General features: G+C 45.6%; 1 protein-coding gene across 3 annotated transcripts in view; it reads left to right on the top strand.

Annotated features, from left to right (window-relative positions):
• The first annotated feature begins 375 nt into the window (after nucleotides 1-375).
• Nucleotides 376-20,988, top strand: part of DPY19L1 (dpy-19 like C-mannosyltransferase 1) — a 212,274-nt gene continuing 191,661 nt past the window's right edge. Inside the window, exons 1-2 of one of the 3 annotated variants that reach the window (XM_063452080.1) lie at nucleotides 376-515; nucleotides 1,421-1,837. In XM_063452080.1, the coding sequence (XP_063308150.1) occupies nucleotides 1,504-1,837 (334 nt within the window). In that variant the 5' untranslated portion in view covers nucleotides 376-515; nucleotides 1,421-1,503. The other 2 variants (XM_063452078.1, XM_063452079.1) reach the window with 2 other exon arrangements.

The raw sequence follows: 20,988 nt of genomic DNA, 5'->3' as shown, positions 1-20,988 counted from the left end.
CTACAACACATTTCCCTCTTACAACAACCTCCCAGGTCTCCTATGTGATTACCCTCCCAGCCAGTCTCGGTTACACTCCAGTCTCTCTCTTAGCACGGTGCCCATTACTCAGCCCAAGGGCCTGGTTTAGTGCTGTGTGAATGTAGAGAAAGGAACCCATGCCTCATTGAACCGGTTATTGTGGGTGAGCGTGTCAGAGAGCAGGCCGGAGTCTATGTTAATGTGTCGTTTTTCCTACTCTGCCGCTCACTGTGTAGAAAGCCTTTGTTGAGGTGATGCCTCCTCACATTTTTGGGGTTCCTGCACCCACCTAAGGCATATATTACTGCCGGCCAGAAAATAAACCGCTAGAAAACACATAGAACCGCGGCAGTAATCATTACTCGGCAGGCTTATTGTGATCTCGGAGAGGAATTTTCACCGAACTGCCAGGATAAAAAAATAACGATCCCCAACACCCGCCTCCCGCTCCAACATGGCGGCCGTCTGCTAACACCTCAATCGGATCACTGCAGGTAACGGATAAACACCGATACCGGGCCGCGGGCTCGGCATACTGAGCGAGAGACAAGCAATGACTGAAGGCGGAAAGGGAAGCGGCTACAGGGAGGGCTGTGGCTATTTCTATCCGGGTCAGCATGAGCCCACCCACTGTCTGCCCCCACACCCCCAGCAGCCCACGTGTACACCAGGCAGAGTACCCCCCCTCCCCGAGAGAGATAGCAACTAGCCCTATCAACCAAACAGGGCGCTCACATGGGTAACAGCCTCCTGTCAGCTAACGGTATAACCATCCCATAACACATGGAGCTACTTAGTCCTCCTTCCCTCCCTTCAACAATAACTGCTGCCTCTGAAGCCATGTCTGCCCTTATAACCCACATACAATAGTAGAGTCCTTCCTGCAGAGCGCTGTGTATATTGCCAGTCCTATCATACCTCCCCCTCCATAGCAGGAAGGCTATCTATGCTTCCCATCTCCATGCCCCTCCTCTATGGACATATTGCTTTATGTCCCCCCCAGTGAGTCTGTCACCTGCATCACGCTTCTTTCTTTCTTTTTTTTCTGCGTGTGTTTATAATTTATTCTATTTTATTTACAAAGTTAGCTCTAGTGCTCTGAATACAGTGTATATACACCGCGTCTGGTTTACAGTTCACCTATTGTTGCTCCTCCCTCTGTCCCTAAGAAGCCAAATTCACCTCCCACATTGCCCCTCTAACTACTCCCCTGTTTTTGCCCCTCCTGTTTTACCACCATCACTTGAGCCCAGCTATCCCATTGCAGTTGCTCTGATAATCTGGTATCTGTGCAGGGCACCTTCGAGGTATACACCGAGTGTGGTAGATTGGGGATTTAAAGGAACCCTCTTCATTTCAATGATACTGATTTTTTATTTTATTTTTGTCTTTGTTTCAGATCTTGACATCGCCCTGAATTTGGAAACCGCACATTTAAAAAAAAAACTAATTCCTACCACCCCCTATTCATCGTATGCTGCTATGGCAGGGGAAACTCGATTTAAGAGTAAAGCTGCCCAAAACAAGGCAAAGGATCAGAGGATGCAAAAACAGCCACAGATCCCCAATGAATCTTCTCACACTTCAGAAGATGGCAGTGTGGAAAAGGAGCCTGGGGTAAGGCAGAGGCAGCAGCCTGCTGCAGTTCACAGACATGGGTCAACTACTCTCAACATAGTACGAGCCAAGAACAGGATTCAGCATGGGACCAATGAGGCACACCACTTCAAGCAACTGGGGGCTGTGGAACGACTGTTCCTTTATCTGGGCCTTAGCAAGGTGGCTACTTTAAAGAACTGGACCATTCTGTTTTTCGGTAAGATATGATATTTAACTAGTTAAGTGCTGGAAATATAGTGCAATCAACACAGCTAAACCATGTATGCTGAACATAGCAGAATGCCACACTGACTGGCTAGCATGCCAGATGCGATGATAATACCAGTAATTATACAATACAATACAGAACACATTACTTCAGTAAGTAGTGAAAAATGCAATTTAGAAATGTTGGCCATTGGCCTTCCAGACTTTGCTGGACTGTATCTCTCATTAGCAGATGATAATAATGAGAGTTGTAATCCATCATGATTGCCCATTGTACAGCGTTATGGAATATAAATAATAAAATAATAATAATAATTGCCCAGATCCACTATTTTCCAAGATAACTGCTATTTCATATTGATTGGCAGCGCTTAAAATATGAATATTAAAATATCACCCCTGCACCAATTAATGCTAATATACATGAATTGCTAGGAATCCAGCACTGTGGATTTGGCAACCAAAATCAAACAGTGGTTGGGGGGGATTGCAGTTCACCACTAATCCTATAGTTAAATATTAGCAAAGTGAATATGCTCTCTGCAATGTTTCCTTAAAGGGATACTGTAGTCACCAGAACAACTACAGCTTATTGGTGAGTATAGTCGGTCCCTACAGGCTTTTTAATGTAAACACGTTTTTTTCAGAGAAAAACACTACAGCCTAGGAACCCCTGAGGAGTGGCCACTAGAGGTGCTCCTTGAACCGCACAATGTGCGTATCCAGGGCCAGTGCTCGGTTTTTGGCTACATAGGCAAAAATGTATTTTGCCTCCCGTGTACACACACACACTACATACATAGGTACTGATAGACATGCCACCGCCTCCCATGCTGCCAGAGAATCCTGCAAGAAACCTCCTGTTAGTGCAACTGAACTATGCCTGTCCGGTCACGCATCGTCTTGCTCATTGGGTAATAGTGCTCAATTGAAGCTCTTCACCAGTGAGCATGGCTGCGCTTAGTACAGTGTCAGGAGTTTCTGGCAGCAGCCTTCTGAATATTACCCCACTTCTTAACCAATATAGGTCCTCTCATTGACCTGCAATTCACCCCTTTCCTCCTGAAATTTACACCATGACCTATCTTCCTCTAGCAATTAAGGCAATTAACCCCTTCCAAGCTCCCTATTTGCACACACTTAAAGGGATTCTATAGTGCAAGGAAAACAAAACCAATTTTCCTGGCACTACAGGCTCCTGCAGTCTCTCCACTCCCTCACGCCCCCCCCCCCCCCTCCTGTGGTGCTGAAGGGGTTAAAACCCCTATAGTCACCTGAATCCAGCACCGATCTCCCTCGCCGCTGGGTCAGGCTCCGTCTATTCAATGCTTTCCTAGGGAAAAAAATCTGACGCTGGAGGTCCTCATGCAGAGTGTTAGGACGTCCTTCGGCGGATAACGAACCAAAGGTCCGTTTCGATTCCGAAAGTAGAGTTAACCCTCAGAGGTAATTTTTGCAGTTTCTCAGAAACTGCAATAATTACCACTGTAGGGTTAAGGGACATGGGACATTGCACCCAGAACACTTCAATTAGTTGAAGTGGTCTGAGTGGCCTGAGTGAAAACAAAAGGTTTTCCTGCTCCTGCAGCCCTACACCGTTACAGAGAGTCAGTCGCACAGAACACACTCACATATACACTCCTACACACTCACACACATATACAGCTGTAGACATACACAGATATACACCTATAGACATACTCACAAACATAGACCTATAGACACACTCACAGATATATACAGATGCACAAAATCATACTCTATACAGCTTACAATCATGCATACAGACACACACTAACAGTCACACATTTACACTCTGACACAGAAAACAATACACACACACAAACACACAGTATCAGAGGTGACCCACCCATCAGTAGCTCCTCAGCACACAGTGTACATCGATCTAATATTCCCGAGTACTACTAATTCCCCTTACTGGCAGCCCTATACCATCCCTTACTTCCTGTAATAGCAACAATTATATGTGTCGTGGATATTCCTACCTGTAAGGAGCTGCAGACTTCAGAAAGGAAGGCTTTTTCCCACTCCCTTGCGTTCCGATGACACGTAGGACAGTGGGAGGGCTGATTAAGACCCAGGGGGCGGGGCATTGCAGATGGCGACCAATGACCTGTTGCAGGGCTCACAAAGCCTTAAAGGACAACTATAGGCACCCAAGACCACTTCAGATCAATGAAGTGGTCTGGGCAGGGGTCAAGTCCTGGGTAAAAAAGTGCAGGAACTCACCCAAGATCCACTCCCCGCCCCCTTCCCCCCCACCCCAAAATAATGATACGCTTGTATGCAGGGGCTGAGTAAGGGCACGGGGCTGAGGAGGGGGACAGGAGCTGAGGAAGAGGGACAGGAGCTTAGGGGGGGGCATGGGCTGAGAAAGGGGACATGGGCTGAGGTAAGGGACAGGAACTGAGGAAAGGGACAGGAACTGAGGAAAGGGACAGGAACTGAGGAAAGGGACAGGAACTGAGGAAAGGGACAGGAACTGAGGAAAGGGACAGGAACTGAGGAAAGGGACAGGAACTGAGGAAAGGGACAGGAACTGAGGAAAGGGACAGGAACTGAGGAAAGGGACAGGAACTGAGGAAAGGGACAGGAACTGAGGAAAGGGACAGGAACTGAGGAAAGGGACAGGAACTGAGGAAAGGGACAGGAACTGAGGGGCTGAGGAAAGGGACAGGAACTGAGGGGCTGAGGAAGGGGGACAGGGGCTGACGAAGTGGGACAGGGGCTGACGAAGTGGGACAGGGGCTGACGAAGTGGGACAGGGGCTGACGAAGTGGGACAGGGGCTGAGGAAGGGGGACAGGGACTGTGGAAAGGGACAGGGACTGTGGAAAGGGACAGGGACTGTGGAAAGGGACAGGGACTGTGGAAAGGGACAGGGACTGAGGAAAGGGACAGGGACTGAGGAAGAGGGACAGGGACTGAGGAAGAGGGACAGGGACTGAGGAAGAGGGACAGGGACTGAGGAAGAGGGACAGGGACTGAGGAAGAGGGACAGGGGCTGAGGAAGAGGGGCAGGGGCTGAGGAAGAGGGGCTGAGGAAGAGGGGCAGGGGCTGAGGAAGAGGGGCAGGGGCTGAGGAAGAGGGGCAGGGGCTGAGGAAGAGGGGCAGGGGCTGAGGAAGAGGGGCAGGGGCTGAGGAAGAGGGGCAGGGGCTGAGGAAGAGGGGCAGGGGCTGAGGAAGAGGGGCAGGGGCTGAGGAAGAGGGGCAGGGACTGAGGAAGAGGGGCAGGGACTGAGGAAGAGGGGCAGGGGCTGAGGAAGAGGGGCAGGGACTGAGGAAGAGGGGCAGGGACTGAGGAAGAGGGGCAGGGACTGAGGAAGAGGGGCAGGGACTGAGGAGGGGACAGGGGCTGATGCTCGTATGCAGGGGCTGAGTAAGAGCACTGGGCTGAGTAAGGTGGACAGGGGCTGAGTAAGGTGGACAGGGGCTGAGTAAGGTGGACAGGGGCTGAGTAAGGTGGACAGGGGCTGAGTAAGGTGGACAGGGGCTGAGGAGGGGGACAGGGGCTAAGTAAGGTGACAGTGCTGTGGAAAAGAGACAGGAGCTTAGGAGGAGGGGGGGCATGGGTTGAGGAGGGGGCCATGGGCTGAGTAAGGTGGCAGGGCTGAGGAAGAGGGACAGGAACTTAGGAGGAGGGGGGGGCATGGGCTGAGGAAGGGGCCATGGGCTGAGGAAGGGGCCATGGGCTGAGGAAAGGGACAGGGGCTGAGGAGGGGGACAGGGGCTGAGGAGGGGGACAGAGGCTGAGGAGGGGGGCAGGGGCTGATGAAGGGAGCAGGGACTGAGGAGGGAGACAAGGACTGAGTAAGGGGACAGGGCTTGAGGAGGGGGGCAAGGGCTTGAGGAGGGGGGCAAGGGCTTGAGGAGGGGGGCAGGGACTGAGGAGGGGGGCAGGGACTGAGGAGGGGGGCAGGGACTGAGTAAGGGGACAGGGCTTGAGGAGGGGGGCAGGGACTGAGTAGGAGGACAGGGACTGAGGAGGGAGACAGGGAGACAGGGACTGAGGAGGGAGACAGGGAGACGGGGACTGAGGAGGGAGACGGGGACTGAGGAGGGAGACAGGGACTGAGGAGGGAGACAGGGACTGAGGAGGGAGACAGGGACTGAGGAGGGAGACAGGGACTGAGGAGGGAGACAGGGACTGAGGAGGGAGACAGGGACTGAGGAGGGAGACAGGGACTGAGGAGGGAGATAGGGACTGAGGAGGGAGATAGGGACTGAGGAGGGAGACAGGGACTGAGGAGGGAGACAGGGACTGAGGAGGGAGACAGGGACTGAGGAGGGAGACAGGGACTGAGGAGGGAGACAGGGACTGAGGAGGGAGACAGGGACTGAGTAAGGGGATAGGGCTTGAGGAGGGGGATAGGGCTTGAGGAGGGGGGCAGGGACTGGGGAAATGGACTAAGGAGGGAGATAGGGACTGAGGAGGGGGGACAGGACATTAAATAGGGGGACAGGGACTGAGGAGGGGGGCAGAAACTGAGGAGGGGGGACAGGACCTTAAATAGGGGGACAGGGACTGAGGAGGGGGACAGGGACAGGCCTGAGGAAGGGGGACAGGGACTCAGGAAAGGGACAGGCCTGAGGAGGGGGACAGGGACTGAGGAGGGATAGGGCTTGAGGACAGGAACTGAGTAAGGGGATAGGGCTTGAGGAGGGGGGCAGGGACTGGGGAAAGGGACTAAGGAGGGGGGCAGGAATTGAGGAGGGGGGACAGGGCCTTAAATAGGGGGACAGGGACTGAGGAGGGGGACAGTGCCTTCCCCCCTCCCTGAGGCTTACCTTGGGCCAGGAGGGGTGGGACAGGATCTGGAACCTGCAGCCTGCAATCAGTGGAGTAAGCCGGCCTCTCCTGATGATGTCAGGAGGAGGGGGCGTGACTTCCTCTGCTCCCCAGCGGTCCTGTGAGAAGAGCAGAGAAAGTCACGCCCCCTCCTACTGACATTATCAGGAGAGGCCGGACGACTCCACTGACTGCAGGGGGAGAGGTGAGTTTAAAAATCAGAGTCCCCAGTCAGAGGCTTTGTGCTCCCCCTGCTCTGGCAGCCGCTTGTGCCAGCCCTGGGTCCTGCAGGACTAGTAATGGGAACGGCGTTCCTGCTGTGGAAAAAGTGCAGGAACGCCGTTCCCACGCGTTCCTGCAGGACTCGAGCCCTGGGTCTGGGTGCCAGGTCTATCTAGGGTTAACCCTGCAGCTGTAAACATAGCAGTTTCAGAGGCTCTCATTGAGCAGCTGCAGTTTTTGTTCTGGCAGAGATATTTGAAAATCCAAGTCTATGGCCAGGTGCTGTGGGTTTGGATTTTTCATTCTAAAGTGCATGCATGTTCTACTAAACACTGATATTTATTTTTATTTTGGACAGTTGTGTGTCCCATTAAGAAATATTGCTCTGCTGGTTCTTTCTTTGAGCAGAAGAGGAAGGCAGTATTAACATTGTGCAGGGGGCCCCTATAAATTAAAAAATGGCTTGCAATACCGAAGACAAGTGGTGGTCCCAGGATGACACCAGATGAAGGATGAATTGGGCATATCTTCAATCACTTGACACATAAATATTTCCTTTTTATTCTGTCGTAAAGAAGCAGCACCTTAGAGTATTCACCTCTATGGGAGAGGTAGCCAGCCAATAACCACTAACTTTTATATATGGTTACTTATGATTCCCCTTCAGTATAGGTCTGCCCTGCAAGGGCTTGATGAAGGCCTCTGTGTAGGCTGAAACGTTGCACTTTTTGTTCCAATAAACATTCCTTCCTGCACCAATCCTGAGTGCCTGGACCTAATTTATTTTATCTACTAAACTGTGTTTTCCAACCGTGGCCATGATAAGCACCTGGATTCCTAAGTGTGAGTGCGGTATCCTACGTTTGTGACTGCCCTGCAAGGGGGGCAGACACAGTAGCTGGGCTCCGTAAAGAATGCTGCGTACCAGAGAGACACAGAGTTCGAAGTGCATGAACTGCTTAAGGGGGAACCCACTGCAGATAGTAACGCTCAGGAGGTGCTCAAGTATTCAGCTGGAGGGAAAAGATCTTGCTGTGGAGTGGCAGGTTGGACATAAAGGTGCTAACCTGGCATGGAATGTAAAATATTGGAATATTCCAGTTTCTCAACCAGAACGGGCTTGCCAGGGAAGCATTCAGAATGGGCAGGATTTGTCCAAGCAGCAAGTAGGAATGCATGCATAGGCTGTGATGCATTCCACAACTACCCAGAAAAACTGTTGCTCAAGCACAATCATTAGTGGTGCGAAAATTCAAAATTTTTTAGGGCATTTAAACAATGCTGAAACTTTATGACCCCATGGTGCGTTTAATATTAACAAAAGAAAGATGGGCACACCCGAATAATAGCCATTAATGGTGGACTACGAAAACGAATATACATAAGGGTGCTCACTCCAAAAGCTCCATTTCCAAAGAGCTAATAATATAATCATATAATAATGAAAGAAGGAGCACAACCAATAAAAATGCAAAAAACTTTATTGTACAGGCACACATATAACAGGTATAAACAGAGACATTATAGAGTGTCAGTATTCTTAAACATATGCCCATGGTGCGTTTAGAACAGGAGATCCGAGTTCCACCTTCATCGGTATAGAGTTTTAAGGTTTAACAAAGAAAATAATTTTTTATTTTTTGGGAAAAAGCCAAAAACAAGAAATGTCACATTTCATCCTTCGTTCCAACCTAAACTAAAACAGGCTTTTTCAGAAGTCAAATCAGCTGCTCTGAATACACCGGTACTGGCTACTGTGGTTAAGATGGCATCTTAGGTGCAGTCTGAATCTGCATTCTCATCATAAAAATATTCCTATTCTTCGTCTAACGGGTAGTCAAATTCACAAGATTCAAATCTTGAAGAGAGAACTTTTCCTGCAGAAGAAATGCACAAATTTACCAAAGAAGTCGTAAGAATTGTAGAAGAAGGTAGTCAAAAGACCAAGACCATTAAAGGTTTCCCCAATACACACCAGACTTATGAATTTAATGATGAGAGAATAGAAAAAAAACACATAAAAAGAGTGTGTCTTAAAACATTATTTTTTTTTTTTTAATATACAGGTAGAGGAAGAGGAAGACAAACAATGGGACACTCTGCCTAGAGTAGATGTCCCTATTTTCCATCACGCCAAAAAACGTCACTATTCGCAAGCTTGAGAGACCCTGCAGAGTTTACACAAAACCGCATGTAGGCAAATCTGCCAAGCTGCAGTGGCTCAGAATAAAGCAAACATTTCTAAAGCATTTGCAGTTAAAGCACACAATATCTGGCTTCATAACATTGAATAATGTCTAAATGGTGTATCGTCAGAAGATTTATTTTCTTATATAGATACAAATGTCTATTATATTCCTATCTGAAAAGGCAGATTAAAGCTCCAGGCTAGCCATATCGCTTGTGAAATGACTACAGGATTCAAATTGGGTTTAAACATCATCAAAAGAGCTTACCAGATAACCTTTACACATATACCAGTAAACATGTTATTTTGGTTCATAAATGCTATTAACAAAGAAAAGAGATGCCCTTCCTTCAGAATCTTTCAAACTTTTGCCATAAGCAGTCATAGGGAGAATAATAAAAAAAAAGAAAAATAGACACCTATCACCCCACTATCTTTAAAAAAAAAAAGATGAACAAGAGCATGTAGAAGACCAGCTTTAGGGTGGAAATTGTTTTGTTTGCAGCACAAAATTATTCAATAAGGAAATCCTTATCTACACTTCGATCTAAAGAATGCCTATTTACATGTCCCAAAGGCAAGACAGTCATGAAAAAGTATATAAGATTTGCAATAAGAATACTTTGTTCCTCTCGTCAGCACAAATAATTTTAAACCACTTACTCTGGCCTCCACCTCCTTGCTGCGATCACATTAGCGAGGTCCATCCCAGATCCTCCTCTGCAGACCTCCTCTGACCATCACTCTTTTACCTGGCTTGAGGGCCCTTCCCCAAGAAGGGAAAATTTTCTCAGTGACACTGACACTCTGGCTTCATTGTCGGCATCTGAATGGAGTGACTTTGCATCATTCCATTCCTATACCCGCTAGCAGCGCAACTAGGGTGTTTCCATAGCAACCACAGTTCATGCTCTGTGGTTGCCATGGGTGGAGAGCAGAAATAACTTCTATAGGTGGTCTCTTCATTTCCTGTCTTTCAGTTCCTCAGCATTGAGTGTATGCCGAGAAATTGAGACAAATGGGAGGAAAAAACCCCAACTATTTTTAAATAGGGTGTGACGATAGGAAGCAGCGATTGACGGAGGTACCCGGTCGGGGTGCCAGGCGGTCCGTCACATAGGGTTTTCTTGCAAACCACAGGTGCCCCATTAAAGGATTAACCCCTTAAGGACACATGACATGTGTGACGTCATGATTCCCTTTTATTCCAGACGTTTGGCCCTTAAGGGGTTAAGTGAAAATAAACACTACACAACTGGATCCTAAATGGAGAAAAGTTAAATTTGGTTCCATCAACAAGAACTACATTCTTCGGGTTAGAATTTGATTCAAGAGAGAGGTTTTTGTTTGTTTGTTTTTTTACCAAAAGAAAGTGATTCTAAAAATCTAAAGAGCTATACAACAGTTCCACAAATAACCAAGGTGTTTGTCAGAAAAGCCATGAGCATACTGGGCATTTTAACCATGTCAGTACCTGCAGAGTAATGGGCAAAAATGCAGATGAGATCACTACAGGAAGTGATGATAAAATATTGGGACAGAACAGAGGAAGGTTTGGACTAAATAATTTATAATCCAGCCGCTTAGTCCAGGGATTAGCCAAGGGCACTGGAACGATGAATTTGCTTGGGCACATTAAACAGGTCTATGTTAGAATTGAAGGACCCCATGACGTCTTAAATCAAATCTGAAAATGGTGGCAAATATATAACTTTTAAATTATGCCACTGGATTCTCACTGCGTTCTCTGCCATTTAGAGCTTAAATTACTTTGTTTATGCAGCCCTTGTCACACCTCCCTGCATGTGATTTGCACAGCCTTCCTAAACACTACTGGTAAATTGAGAGCTAATGTTTATACTTCCTTTATTGCAAATTCTGTTTAATTTAGAAGTTATCTTCTGCTCTGTTATGTTCTAAGTTTAATAGACCTTACAGGAGCCTACTTTGTGTGTGATTTAAAGTTAAATTCACAGAGCAGGAGGTACAAATAAGAACAAGTAAGTTTACATCTGATTGGAAATAAAAGTTTTTTTTTTCTTTTTTTCATGCACGCTGTATCAGTCACAACCAGGGATGGTGTGGCTATGGCCGCATGGCCAGAAACAAGCGTGATTTATTTCTTAAATGTCAGAGAATTGAGCAGTAAGACTTCAGTGGCATGATATATAGATCTACAAAAAAACTGCCTTATTAAGCTAAAATAGTTTTTGTGAATATTGTGTCCCTTTAAGCAATTTTCTGCTTAAAGATTTGGCAACTACCAAACTTCTCAAAAGATCCTTTAAAGCTGTATGTTTAAGACCTCAGAGGACCAGGGTATCTAGGCACCGAAATGAAAATTCTGGGCCGAAACTGAAAATTCAGGATACCCTTGGCCAAAAACCAAAACTGATTTTTTTTCTTTTTTCCCCAAATGATTTTTAAAAAAAGTTTTTTTGTTTTTTTTTGTTTTTTTTTTCCTATGAATTTAATTAATCTATATGAAAGACCTCCCTTCTCCTTTAGTGGTCCCCCCGGCTTAATGTTCCTCTCTTTCCCCCCTCTAGTGTTCCTCTCCTCTCCCTCTTTTTTGTGTTCTTTTTTCCCTCCTACCCAGTCCGATAGTGTCCCCCCCTCCCCTGTCATATAGTGTTCTTTTCTCCCCTCCCCTGTCATATAGTGTTCTTTTCTCCCCTCCCCTGTCATATAGTGTTCTTTTCTCCCCTCCCCTGTCATATAGTGTTCTTTTCTCCCCTCCCCTGTCCCATAGTGTTCTTTCCCCTCCCTCCCCTGCCCCATAGTGTTCTCCCACCCACCTTTCCCAAGTGCAGTATTCTTGACTTTTCATGTTATCATTACTATATTCCATTGTGATATATAATAATCTGAATTGTTAATGCAAGCATGTCTGTTAAACTATGCTCTACAAAAATAAAAAAAAAAATATATTTTTTTTTTGTCGAATTTGACCAGTTTTCGACCGAAACTGGGGAGGCCAATTTTTGGCCAAAATTTCGGTGCATCCCTAATGGTATCCTCCTGGGACTTAAATCTTGTTTCAAACACATTTTGCCAAAGTCCTACCAAACTAACCCTACCTAAATAAATTCCATTCAGTTCTTTATCCGTCAAGGCAGCATTTTTGGTGGCAAAAGAGCGAGAGAAATTCAAGCAATGTATCCATATATACAGTATTTTATGAGCATAAAGTAGTTGTTCGTCTCAAAACTTTTGTCTAAAAGTATTGAGAAATAACACCATTAATCTAGAAATTATTTTACTCACATTGTGAAAGTATCCCAAGTCCACAAAAAAAGCATATCTCCATTTTTTGAATTTCAAAAGAATCCTTTTTGAATACTTATAACAATAGCTGATGTTAGAAGATTGGATCACCTATTAGTACATTTTAGAGGAATGAGTTAAGGGAAAGAATCATCAAAAACAATAATTTCTATGTGCTCAGACCATTAGTCATATTTGAAACTTTGAATGGCACAATTCTTAAAAAGTACTTAAACTGGCTCTGTCACCTTTTGGGGCTTATGGCATGTTTAGCAAAGACTCCTAAAGTGTCACCCCTGCTTGGTGTGCATTGGCCCAGGTATATGGAGCATCCCATGAGATTGCAAGATCTTTCCTAGATCATAGGCTATCTCTAGTCATGCAAGCAAATCATGTGGGAATTGAGAAAAAAAGACAGCTTTGTCTTTTCTTTTGCCAACTTAAAGAACCACTCTAGGCACCCAGACCATTTCAGCTTAATGAAGTGGTCTGGGTGCCTGGTCCCTCTAGGATTAACCCTTTTTTTATAAACATAGCAGTTTCAGAGAAACTGCTATGTTTATACTGAGGGTTAATCCAGCCTCCAGAGCCTCTAGTGGCTGTCTCATTGACAGCCGCTAGAGGCGCTTGCGTGCTTCTCACTGTGAAAATCACAGTGAGAGGACGCCAGCGTCCAAAGGAAAGCATTGTAAATGCTTTCCTATGCGACCGGTTGAATGCCCGCATGCGCATGCGCATTCAGCCGATGACGTCGCGAGGAAGGAGAGGAGGAGGAGGAGGAGGAAAGCTCCCCGCTCGGCGCTGGAGAAAGGTAAGTGTTTAACCCCTTCCTCTCTCCAGAGCCAGGCGGGAGGGGGTCCCTGAAGGTGGGGGCACCCTCAGGGCACTATAGTGCCAGGAAAATGAGTATGTTTTCCTGGCACTATAGTGGTCCTTTAATCTTTGCTTTAAAGGCAAATTAACCCCAACTTGTGTGTGTGTGTGTGTGTATGTATATGTATGTGTGTGTGTGTGTATATGTATATGTATGTGTGTGTGTATGTATGTGTATGTGTGTGTGTGTGTGTGTATATATATATATATATATATATATATATGTCAAAACAATGTTAAGCAAAGATCTGCACACGAGTCAAGCCATAAGACTTGCTTTTCCCACAGAAATCACAAATTTGCAGTGATGTTACTACCGCAAAGGTTTCTCTGTGGGCATATGCAAATTAGTTCAACAAAGAATCTCACTTTTGCCTCATTCATTCCATTTTAAACATGGATTCCTTAGAGTCTGTGTTTGCCTTGTGCAACAGCTTTAAACACAACTCAAGATGCAAAGCTAGTGAACCCCTCATGGGCAGCTGTTTCGTTGTTAATGCAACTCTTGCTATTGAGGCTTGGCAGTGCTTGCAGAGCAAAAACAAGGAATCCATGTTTAAAATGGAAGGTAAAAATAAGGTAAAAATTAGATTCTTTGTTGGACTAATTTGCATATATCCACCCAGAATCCTTTGCGGTAGTAACATCCTTGCAAAGTTGTGATTTCTGTGGGAAAAGCAAGTCGTATGGCTTCACTGGTGTGCAGATATTTGTTTAACATTGTTTTGACTCTCCACTGACTTCAGGTGGAAGGAGTTTTCAATTTATATTTTTTTCCCACCAACTTAATTGTTTTTTGCTTCGTAAATGAAATCAAAATAAATAGAATGTAAGAGTATATTTATGTGTGTGTGTGTTGGGGAAGTGGCTTCAACAGATTCCAGGTGGGACCTCTGAGAGTGCTGTCCAGAAGAGTGCAGTTCTAGGAAGCGCTAAGATACTGCGCAGAAAGAACCCTCAGACTCCCAGGCCTCTGGTAGAGGACACGAGAATGAGGAATAAACATACCATCCAAGAGGGGTGAGAAAATCATATATTTTTTTTTTATATATTATTTGATGTATATATTTTTGTAATATATATATTATGAGGCTCTCTTCTATGTGCTAAAAAAAAAAGGAAACCTTTTTGACTTGGAGGAAGGCATTTTTGTTGATTACCTCTCAGGAATTGCTCTTACAAGTGGCAGACTGAGCACATGCTTAAAAACACTTCAGTGAGCACAGAAGGGCATTTACTCACTAGTCTAGCATTTTGAATTTAAATTGGCAGTGGCTTATGATATAGATGATGCTAATATAGTTGACAATACGTTGCCAGAGTGCTATTTGTTTACAGTAGTAAATTCTTACATTTGCATTTGTTTATATGTAGGATCCTATAAAATCTAAGTTTGTTTGAGCTGGGCCTTCAACACACTCTATTCCTGTGCGTCCAGCTCGTCTTGTTGCAAATACATGTCTGTTAATCCACCCTTTTGTACAGCGCTATGGAGTTTGTTGGCGCTTTATTAAAGGACCACTATAGTGCCAGGAAAACATACTCGTTTTCCTGTCACTATAGTGCCCTGAGGGCCCCCCCACCCTCAGTGTCCCCCTCCCGACCCTCAGTGTCCCCCTCCCGCCTGGCTCTAGGGGGTGGAAGGGGTTAAATTTACCTCTTTCTCCAGCGCCTGGCGGGGGACTCTCCTTCTCGTCGTCATTGGCTGCATGCGCGGCACGAGCCGCACGCATTCAGCCAGTCCATAGGAAAGTATTCTAAATGCTTTCCTATGGACGCTGGCGTCTTCTCACTGTGAAAATCACAGTGGGAAGCGCCTCTAGCGGCTGTCAATGAGACAGCCACTAGAGGCTGGATTAACCCTATTATAAACATAGCAGTTTCTCTGAAACTGCTATGTTTATAGAAGAAAGGGTTAATCCTAGCTGGACCTGGCACCCAGACCACTTCATTAAGCTGAAGTGTCTGGGTGCCTATAGTAGTCCTTTAATAATATGGGGTAAGGTAATTTAGAAATCCTTCTGTTTACCTACATATACTTGCAATTTCATCCAAACAAAATCTTAGTGACCTTTTTAAGGGACACTATGGGATAGTTATAGTTAGCCATTTTTAAAATGTGTTTTTTCAATTTTTTTTATTTTTATTTTGTTTTAGAAGTACTCCTGCAGGTCTAAAAATAAAATCACCCCTGCTTCGACAAAGTAATTTCTATTGATTTTAATTCCAAATAAGTATGTGTGCTGGCTGTACATAATGTGTCTGGTTTGTGCTGGCTGTATTTTGTGTGTGCTGGATTTATGAAATGTGGTGTATGCTGTTTGTAATGTGGTGTTTGTGCTGGCTGTATGTGGTGTGTGATGTACGCTGGATTTCTTACACTCACCAATCCATAAGTCAAATACAAAATCTGTACTTGGGTGCATTGAGCAGATTCTTCTACATCTATACAACCTCAGTAATTGCTCTTTCTGGTTCTGGCACTCATTGAGTCAGAATGCATGCTGGGAGTCCTGGAGGCTTTGCTTTGACTCTCTACAGTGCGCTGCAACCGCAGATTGAGCACCATCTAAGTTCTACAAGCCCTGGAATTACAGAGCTCACAGTTCCTGCCCAAAACACAGTCCTGCCTGTGGCAGGCTAAACACCATAATAAACTGCTTCCCAGAACTGCATGTCCCGGGTATTGGGCGATCAAACTCCACATTCCTGTGTATCCTCTGTTTTTGGTATGCCTACCCCATGTGGTACTCATACCACAGTTTGAGAAACCAGGGTGTAGACAATGCATAACAAATATGTCAAAGAAATATATTAAAATATTGCAAAATTAAAACGATTCTATCACTTACAGTATCCATCTAATACATAGAATCTTCTATATCATTATTTCATGTTTGATTTTTTTTTCCCTTCTCATTTGCTGCGAATACCAGCTCTATTATTTTACTTGCACAAATTATCTGAAAACTGTGTACTCAGAAAGGAAAAATAAGATTTATAGTCCTAAAATACTTTTTTGTGATCTGAAAGGTTACAGACTAGTATAGTGTGTCTGTATACGTAATATTTGATTGAGATTTATAAATTTCTCTAGGATTTATGAGCTTGGATCAAACCTTAAAGGCATACTATAGTGCTGGTAATGGTTAAAAAACTTTATTTACTTACCTGATCCCCTGACGAGTAGGCGCTAGTCGCGCGTGCTTTAGACCTCCCCATAGGAAAGCATTGAATCATTGCTTTGCTATGGGGACAAATCTGACGCTGAAGGTCCTGGTGCTGGATTCTTTTCTACCCAGGAAGGGAGACAGCCACTGGCGGCAGACTTGGTGCCGCAATGTAAACATTGCAGTTTCTCTGGAACTCCAATGTTTTACATTGCACCCAGACCACTTCAATTAGCTGAAGTGGTGTCGTTGCCGATAGTGTCCTTTTAAGAGACAGGACATATTTTCTTTAGTGACGTATTTACACACAAACAGTACATGCATTCATACAGAAACACTTATTCGCACATACATGGATTATAGCAGGGGTGCGCAAAAGGTAGATCCCCAGACATTTTAAAACTACAGCTTCCATGATGCTTTGCCATTTTAAAGGCATTCCAAATACAGACAAAGTATTTTGGGAGTTGTAGTTCTACAACATCTAGGGCTCTACCTTTTGGGCACCCCTGGATTAGAACATACACAGGTGCGCTGTAACTGGCATCTAGTGGGGAAGTGGTCTCTCACTATATGTTGATGCAGCAGAGACAGCTTTCTTTAGTCCCCTAGTCCTTGCCCTACTTGAGCGTATTTATGCAGAGTACTGGGAGGATGTGATGTCATATCACTCTTGGCACTGGTAAGCAGCTATAGGGAAGTATAAAAAAAGTCTGATACTGCAACATAACAGCAGTGAGCAACAAGAGTAGGAGAGGAAAATGTATAAACCCGCAAATTTGTTTTTAGTTAACTCATAACTGACAAGGAGACAACTTTTGATCTCCAGGTCCCATCTTGTGTTGACCTAGCAACCTGGATGTGTTGAACCCAGAGATAATGTACATGACCGTGTGTAATGTGGGAAAATGTATGCCTTCAGTAACATAGAAACATAGAATATGACGGCAGATAAGAACCATTCGGCCCATCTAGTCTGCCCAATTTTCTAAATACTTTCATTAGTCCCTGGCCTTATCTTATAGTTAGGATAGCCTTATGTCTCTCCCACGCATGCTTAAACTCCTTTACTGTGTTAACCTCTACCACTTCAGCTGGAAGGCTATTCCATGCATCCACTACCCTCTCAGTAAAGTAATACTTCCTGATATTATTTTTAAACCTTTGTCCCTCTAATTTAATACTATGTTCTCTTGTTGTGGTAGTTTTTCTTCTTTTAAATATAGTCTCCTCCTTTACTGTGTTGATTCCCTTTTATGTATTTAAAAGTTTCTATCATATCCCCCTTGTCTCGTCTTTCATCCAAGCTATACATTTTAAGATCCTTTAACCTTTCCTTTTAAGTTTTATCCTGCATATATGGTAAGGAGCAATTATAATTGAGAACTTAGAAAGAAACCCCAGCAGCAGTGTGTGTGTGTGTGTGTGCGTTTATCAAAACACTATGCTATGTTTACATATGGGTTAATCCAGCCTCTAGTGGCTGTCTCATTCACAGTCGCTAGAGGCGCTTCCGCGCTTCTCACTGTGATATTCACAGTGAGAAGACACCAGCGTCCATAGGAAAGCATTGAGAATGCTTTCTTATGGACTGACTGAATGAGAGCAGCGTGTGCGCATTCAGCCGATGACGTCCGAAAGAAGAGGAGAGTCCCCAGTGCCGAGAGAGCCCGGCGCTGGAGAAAGGTAAGATTTTAACCCCTTCAGCCCGGCAGGAGGGGGGACATGAGGGTGGAGGGGACCTATTAATACTATAGTGCCAGGAAAACACGTTTGTTTTCCTGGCACTATAGTGGTCTTTTTTTTTTTTTTATTTTTTTTTTTTATTAGTTATTTATCAGTTCTTGCATTTCAGTTTAGCACAACAGCAAACAGAGCAAGTGCTTATGCATGTATATTAATCTTCATCGTAAGGCATTATAACAGGTACATACACGAGATGCTGGATGACACAAATTACAGTATTTCTTCCACAGTTCAGGTTAATGTCAAAGATCCTGCTCATATGTCTCTTGTACCTTTGCGCATCTAATGGTTTGTGCCTCCAGCTTGGCTGTGTGTTCGTTTTTTATTTAATGAAAGAAAAGAACTGAGGTAAAGGAGAGAGGAAGTGTGAAGAGCGGAAGGGGTGGGTGTAGGAAGAGAGGGAATGGAGGGGGGGGGGGTGAGAATTGGTCGGCCGGAGGTCGGAATCCCACCGAGGCAGGGCGGGCTACACGGGTATCCGGAGCCAGGTCGGGCCTAGTTTGATGTGTGTCTGAGCTGGTCAGTCCGTCAATGGTTGGTGTAATCTTCCCATGGTTCCCAAGTTTTAAGGAACAGTGGACAAGTATCCCTAATTTGTGCTGGGAGTTTGTCCATAAGATGCGCCTCTCGTATGTTGGTGATGACCTTCTCCATCAGTGGCATGTCTATGTGTAACCAGGTTTGGGCCATTGCTCGTCTAGCAGCTAAGTTGATTTTGTTAAGTAGTTTTTGTTCTCTGTTAGCAAAACCACTGGACGATCTTTCTATCTGGAAGGCTGTCAGGGTTTCTTTGCTGTTTTAAACAGCAACCCTTTCTGTTTCAGTGATTGAGTTTTCAGCTGCAATTACTATGAGCTGCTTCTGCTTGTTGCCACGGTTACTCACCTGTGAGTAGTAATCAACCCTGCTGCTAATCAGTTCTGCCTATTTAAGCAGCTAAGCCCAGAACCTCCTGGCCCTTGCGTGGTTTCCTGTTTCCCAGAAGTCTCCTTGTTCCTGTGTTTCCTGTTTGCTCCTGGTTCCTGACTCCGGCCTTGTTCCTGACTCCGCTGCTCTCCGTGCTCCTGATCCTGGCTTGTCTGACTACCCGCTCTGGTGACTGACCCCTGCTTGATTCCTGGACTTTGCTTTTGTTATTTATTAGTTATTTATTAATAAAGGTGTGTTTGCATCTACTTCTGTCTCTGTCTGGTTCCTGGTTCCTGACATTACGCAAGGGCCATGAATACAGATGGTACAGGCAAGACACCTATACCTAACCTATTTACCCGGTGGGACCAGCAGAACCACCAGTATGCCCATCTGGATCCAGTACCCGGCCAGCCTGCGATTGCGGCCGCCTCTGCCTCACTTCCTGTTCTAGCACCGGTTGTAGCCTCCAAACCTGTAGCGGCTAGAGAAATGACTGGGTCTGTCCCGCTCCCTCAGTATTTTGGGGGCGACCCAGCACAGTGCAGAGAATTTTTAAATCAGGTTAAAGGATACCTTGAAACCCTGCCCCAGGCATTTCCTACAGACAGTGACAAAGTTCACTTCATGATTTCTTTGCTGTCTGAAAAGGCCCTAGCTTGGGCAAAACCTCTCTGGGAGGCAGAGAAGCCTATTATTTACAATTACCCTGAATTTGTTGCATCCTTCAATAGGGTTTTTGATATTCCAGCTCGCTCCACCCCTACTGCCGAACTACTCATGTCTAATTCTCAGGGCACAAAAACTATTGTCGAGTATGCCAGTGAATTCCGTACCATGGCAGCAGAGGGTGGCTGGAACAACGAGACTCTCGTGGCTGCCTTTGCACAAGGTCTCTCCGATGTGTTTAAAAATGAGATTGCAGCCAGAGAATTACCTAAAGATCTCGAGGAACTGATATCATTTGTCACCCTCATTGACATCAGACTCCGAGAGAGATCCTCATCCAAGGAGCGCCTGCGGAGGCCTCTTGTAAATTTGGCACCGAGCTTTTCTTGCCCACCCGAACCTCCCTCACCTCCCATGCCTCCTGGTCCTGAGTCCTCTGTCTGTGTGGAGCCAAAGCAGTTAGGCTTCTCACGCCTCTCGGTCGAGGAGAGAGCCTTTAGGAGGAGGGAGGGTCTGTGCCTATACTGCGGACACCATGGTCACTTGTTAAAATTTTGCCCGATTCGTCCGGCAAAGGGCCCGCACCCAAGATACTGTCAGGGGCAGATCTTGGGTGGTCTTTCTGCAGACCCAGAGATATGTGTGCGCAAACCCTTGGTGCCTGTTATCCTCTCCTGGCCTGATTCATCCATTGAAACCCGGGCGTTACTTGATTCTGGGGCCGCAGGCTTGTTTATAGATTGTGCATTTGCAGCAAAGCACTCTATACCCTTACAGTCTCGCAACTCCCCACTAGCCTTCGAAGCCATCGATGGCAGACCAATACAGCCAACCCACGTGACCCAAGAAACCGTGCCCATATCTCTGGCTGTAGGGGCTCTACATCATGAGACGACCCAATTCCAGGTCATTTCCTCTCCATATTACCAGGTTGTTTTGGGATACCCTTGGTTACAGAAGCATAACCCCACAATTGATTGGCGCAAAGCTGAGATATTATCATGGTCCCAGCAATGCACATTGTCCTGTCTCCAGAAACCGGTCAAAGTTTTGGGCGCATGTTCTGCCTCTTCCTTACCCGCTGAGTACCAAGAATTCCAAGATGTATTTGACAAGGGTCAAGCCAGCGTTCTGCCACCACACCGTCCGTATGACTGTGGTATCGAACTCCAACCGGGTACCAATCCTCCCCGGGGCCGTATTTACCCACTGTCTGTAGCAGAGAATCGAGCCATGGAGGGGAGTATGTTACCGATGCACTGTCTAAGGGTTTTATTCGGAAGTCA

The sequence above is a fragment of the Pelobates fuscus genome, chromosome 4 (genome assembly GCF_036172605.1).
Source record: "Pelobates fuscus isolate aPelFus1 chromosome 4, aPelFus1.pri, whole genome shotgun sequence".
Taxonomy (NCBI): Eukaryota; Metazoa; Chordata; class Amphibia; order Anura; family Pelobatidae; genus Pelobates; species Pelobates fuscus.
This window is presented reverse-complemented; position numbering and strand designations above follow the sequence as displayed.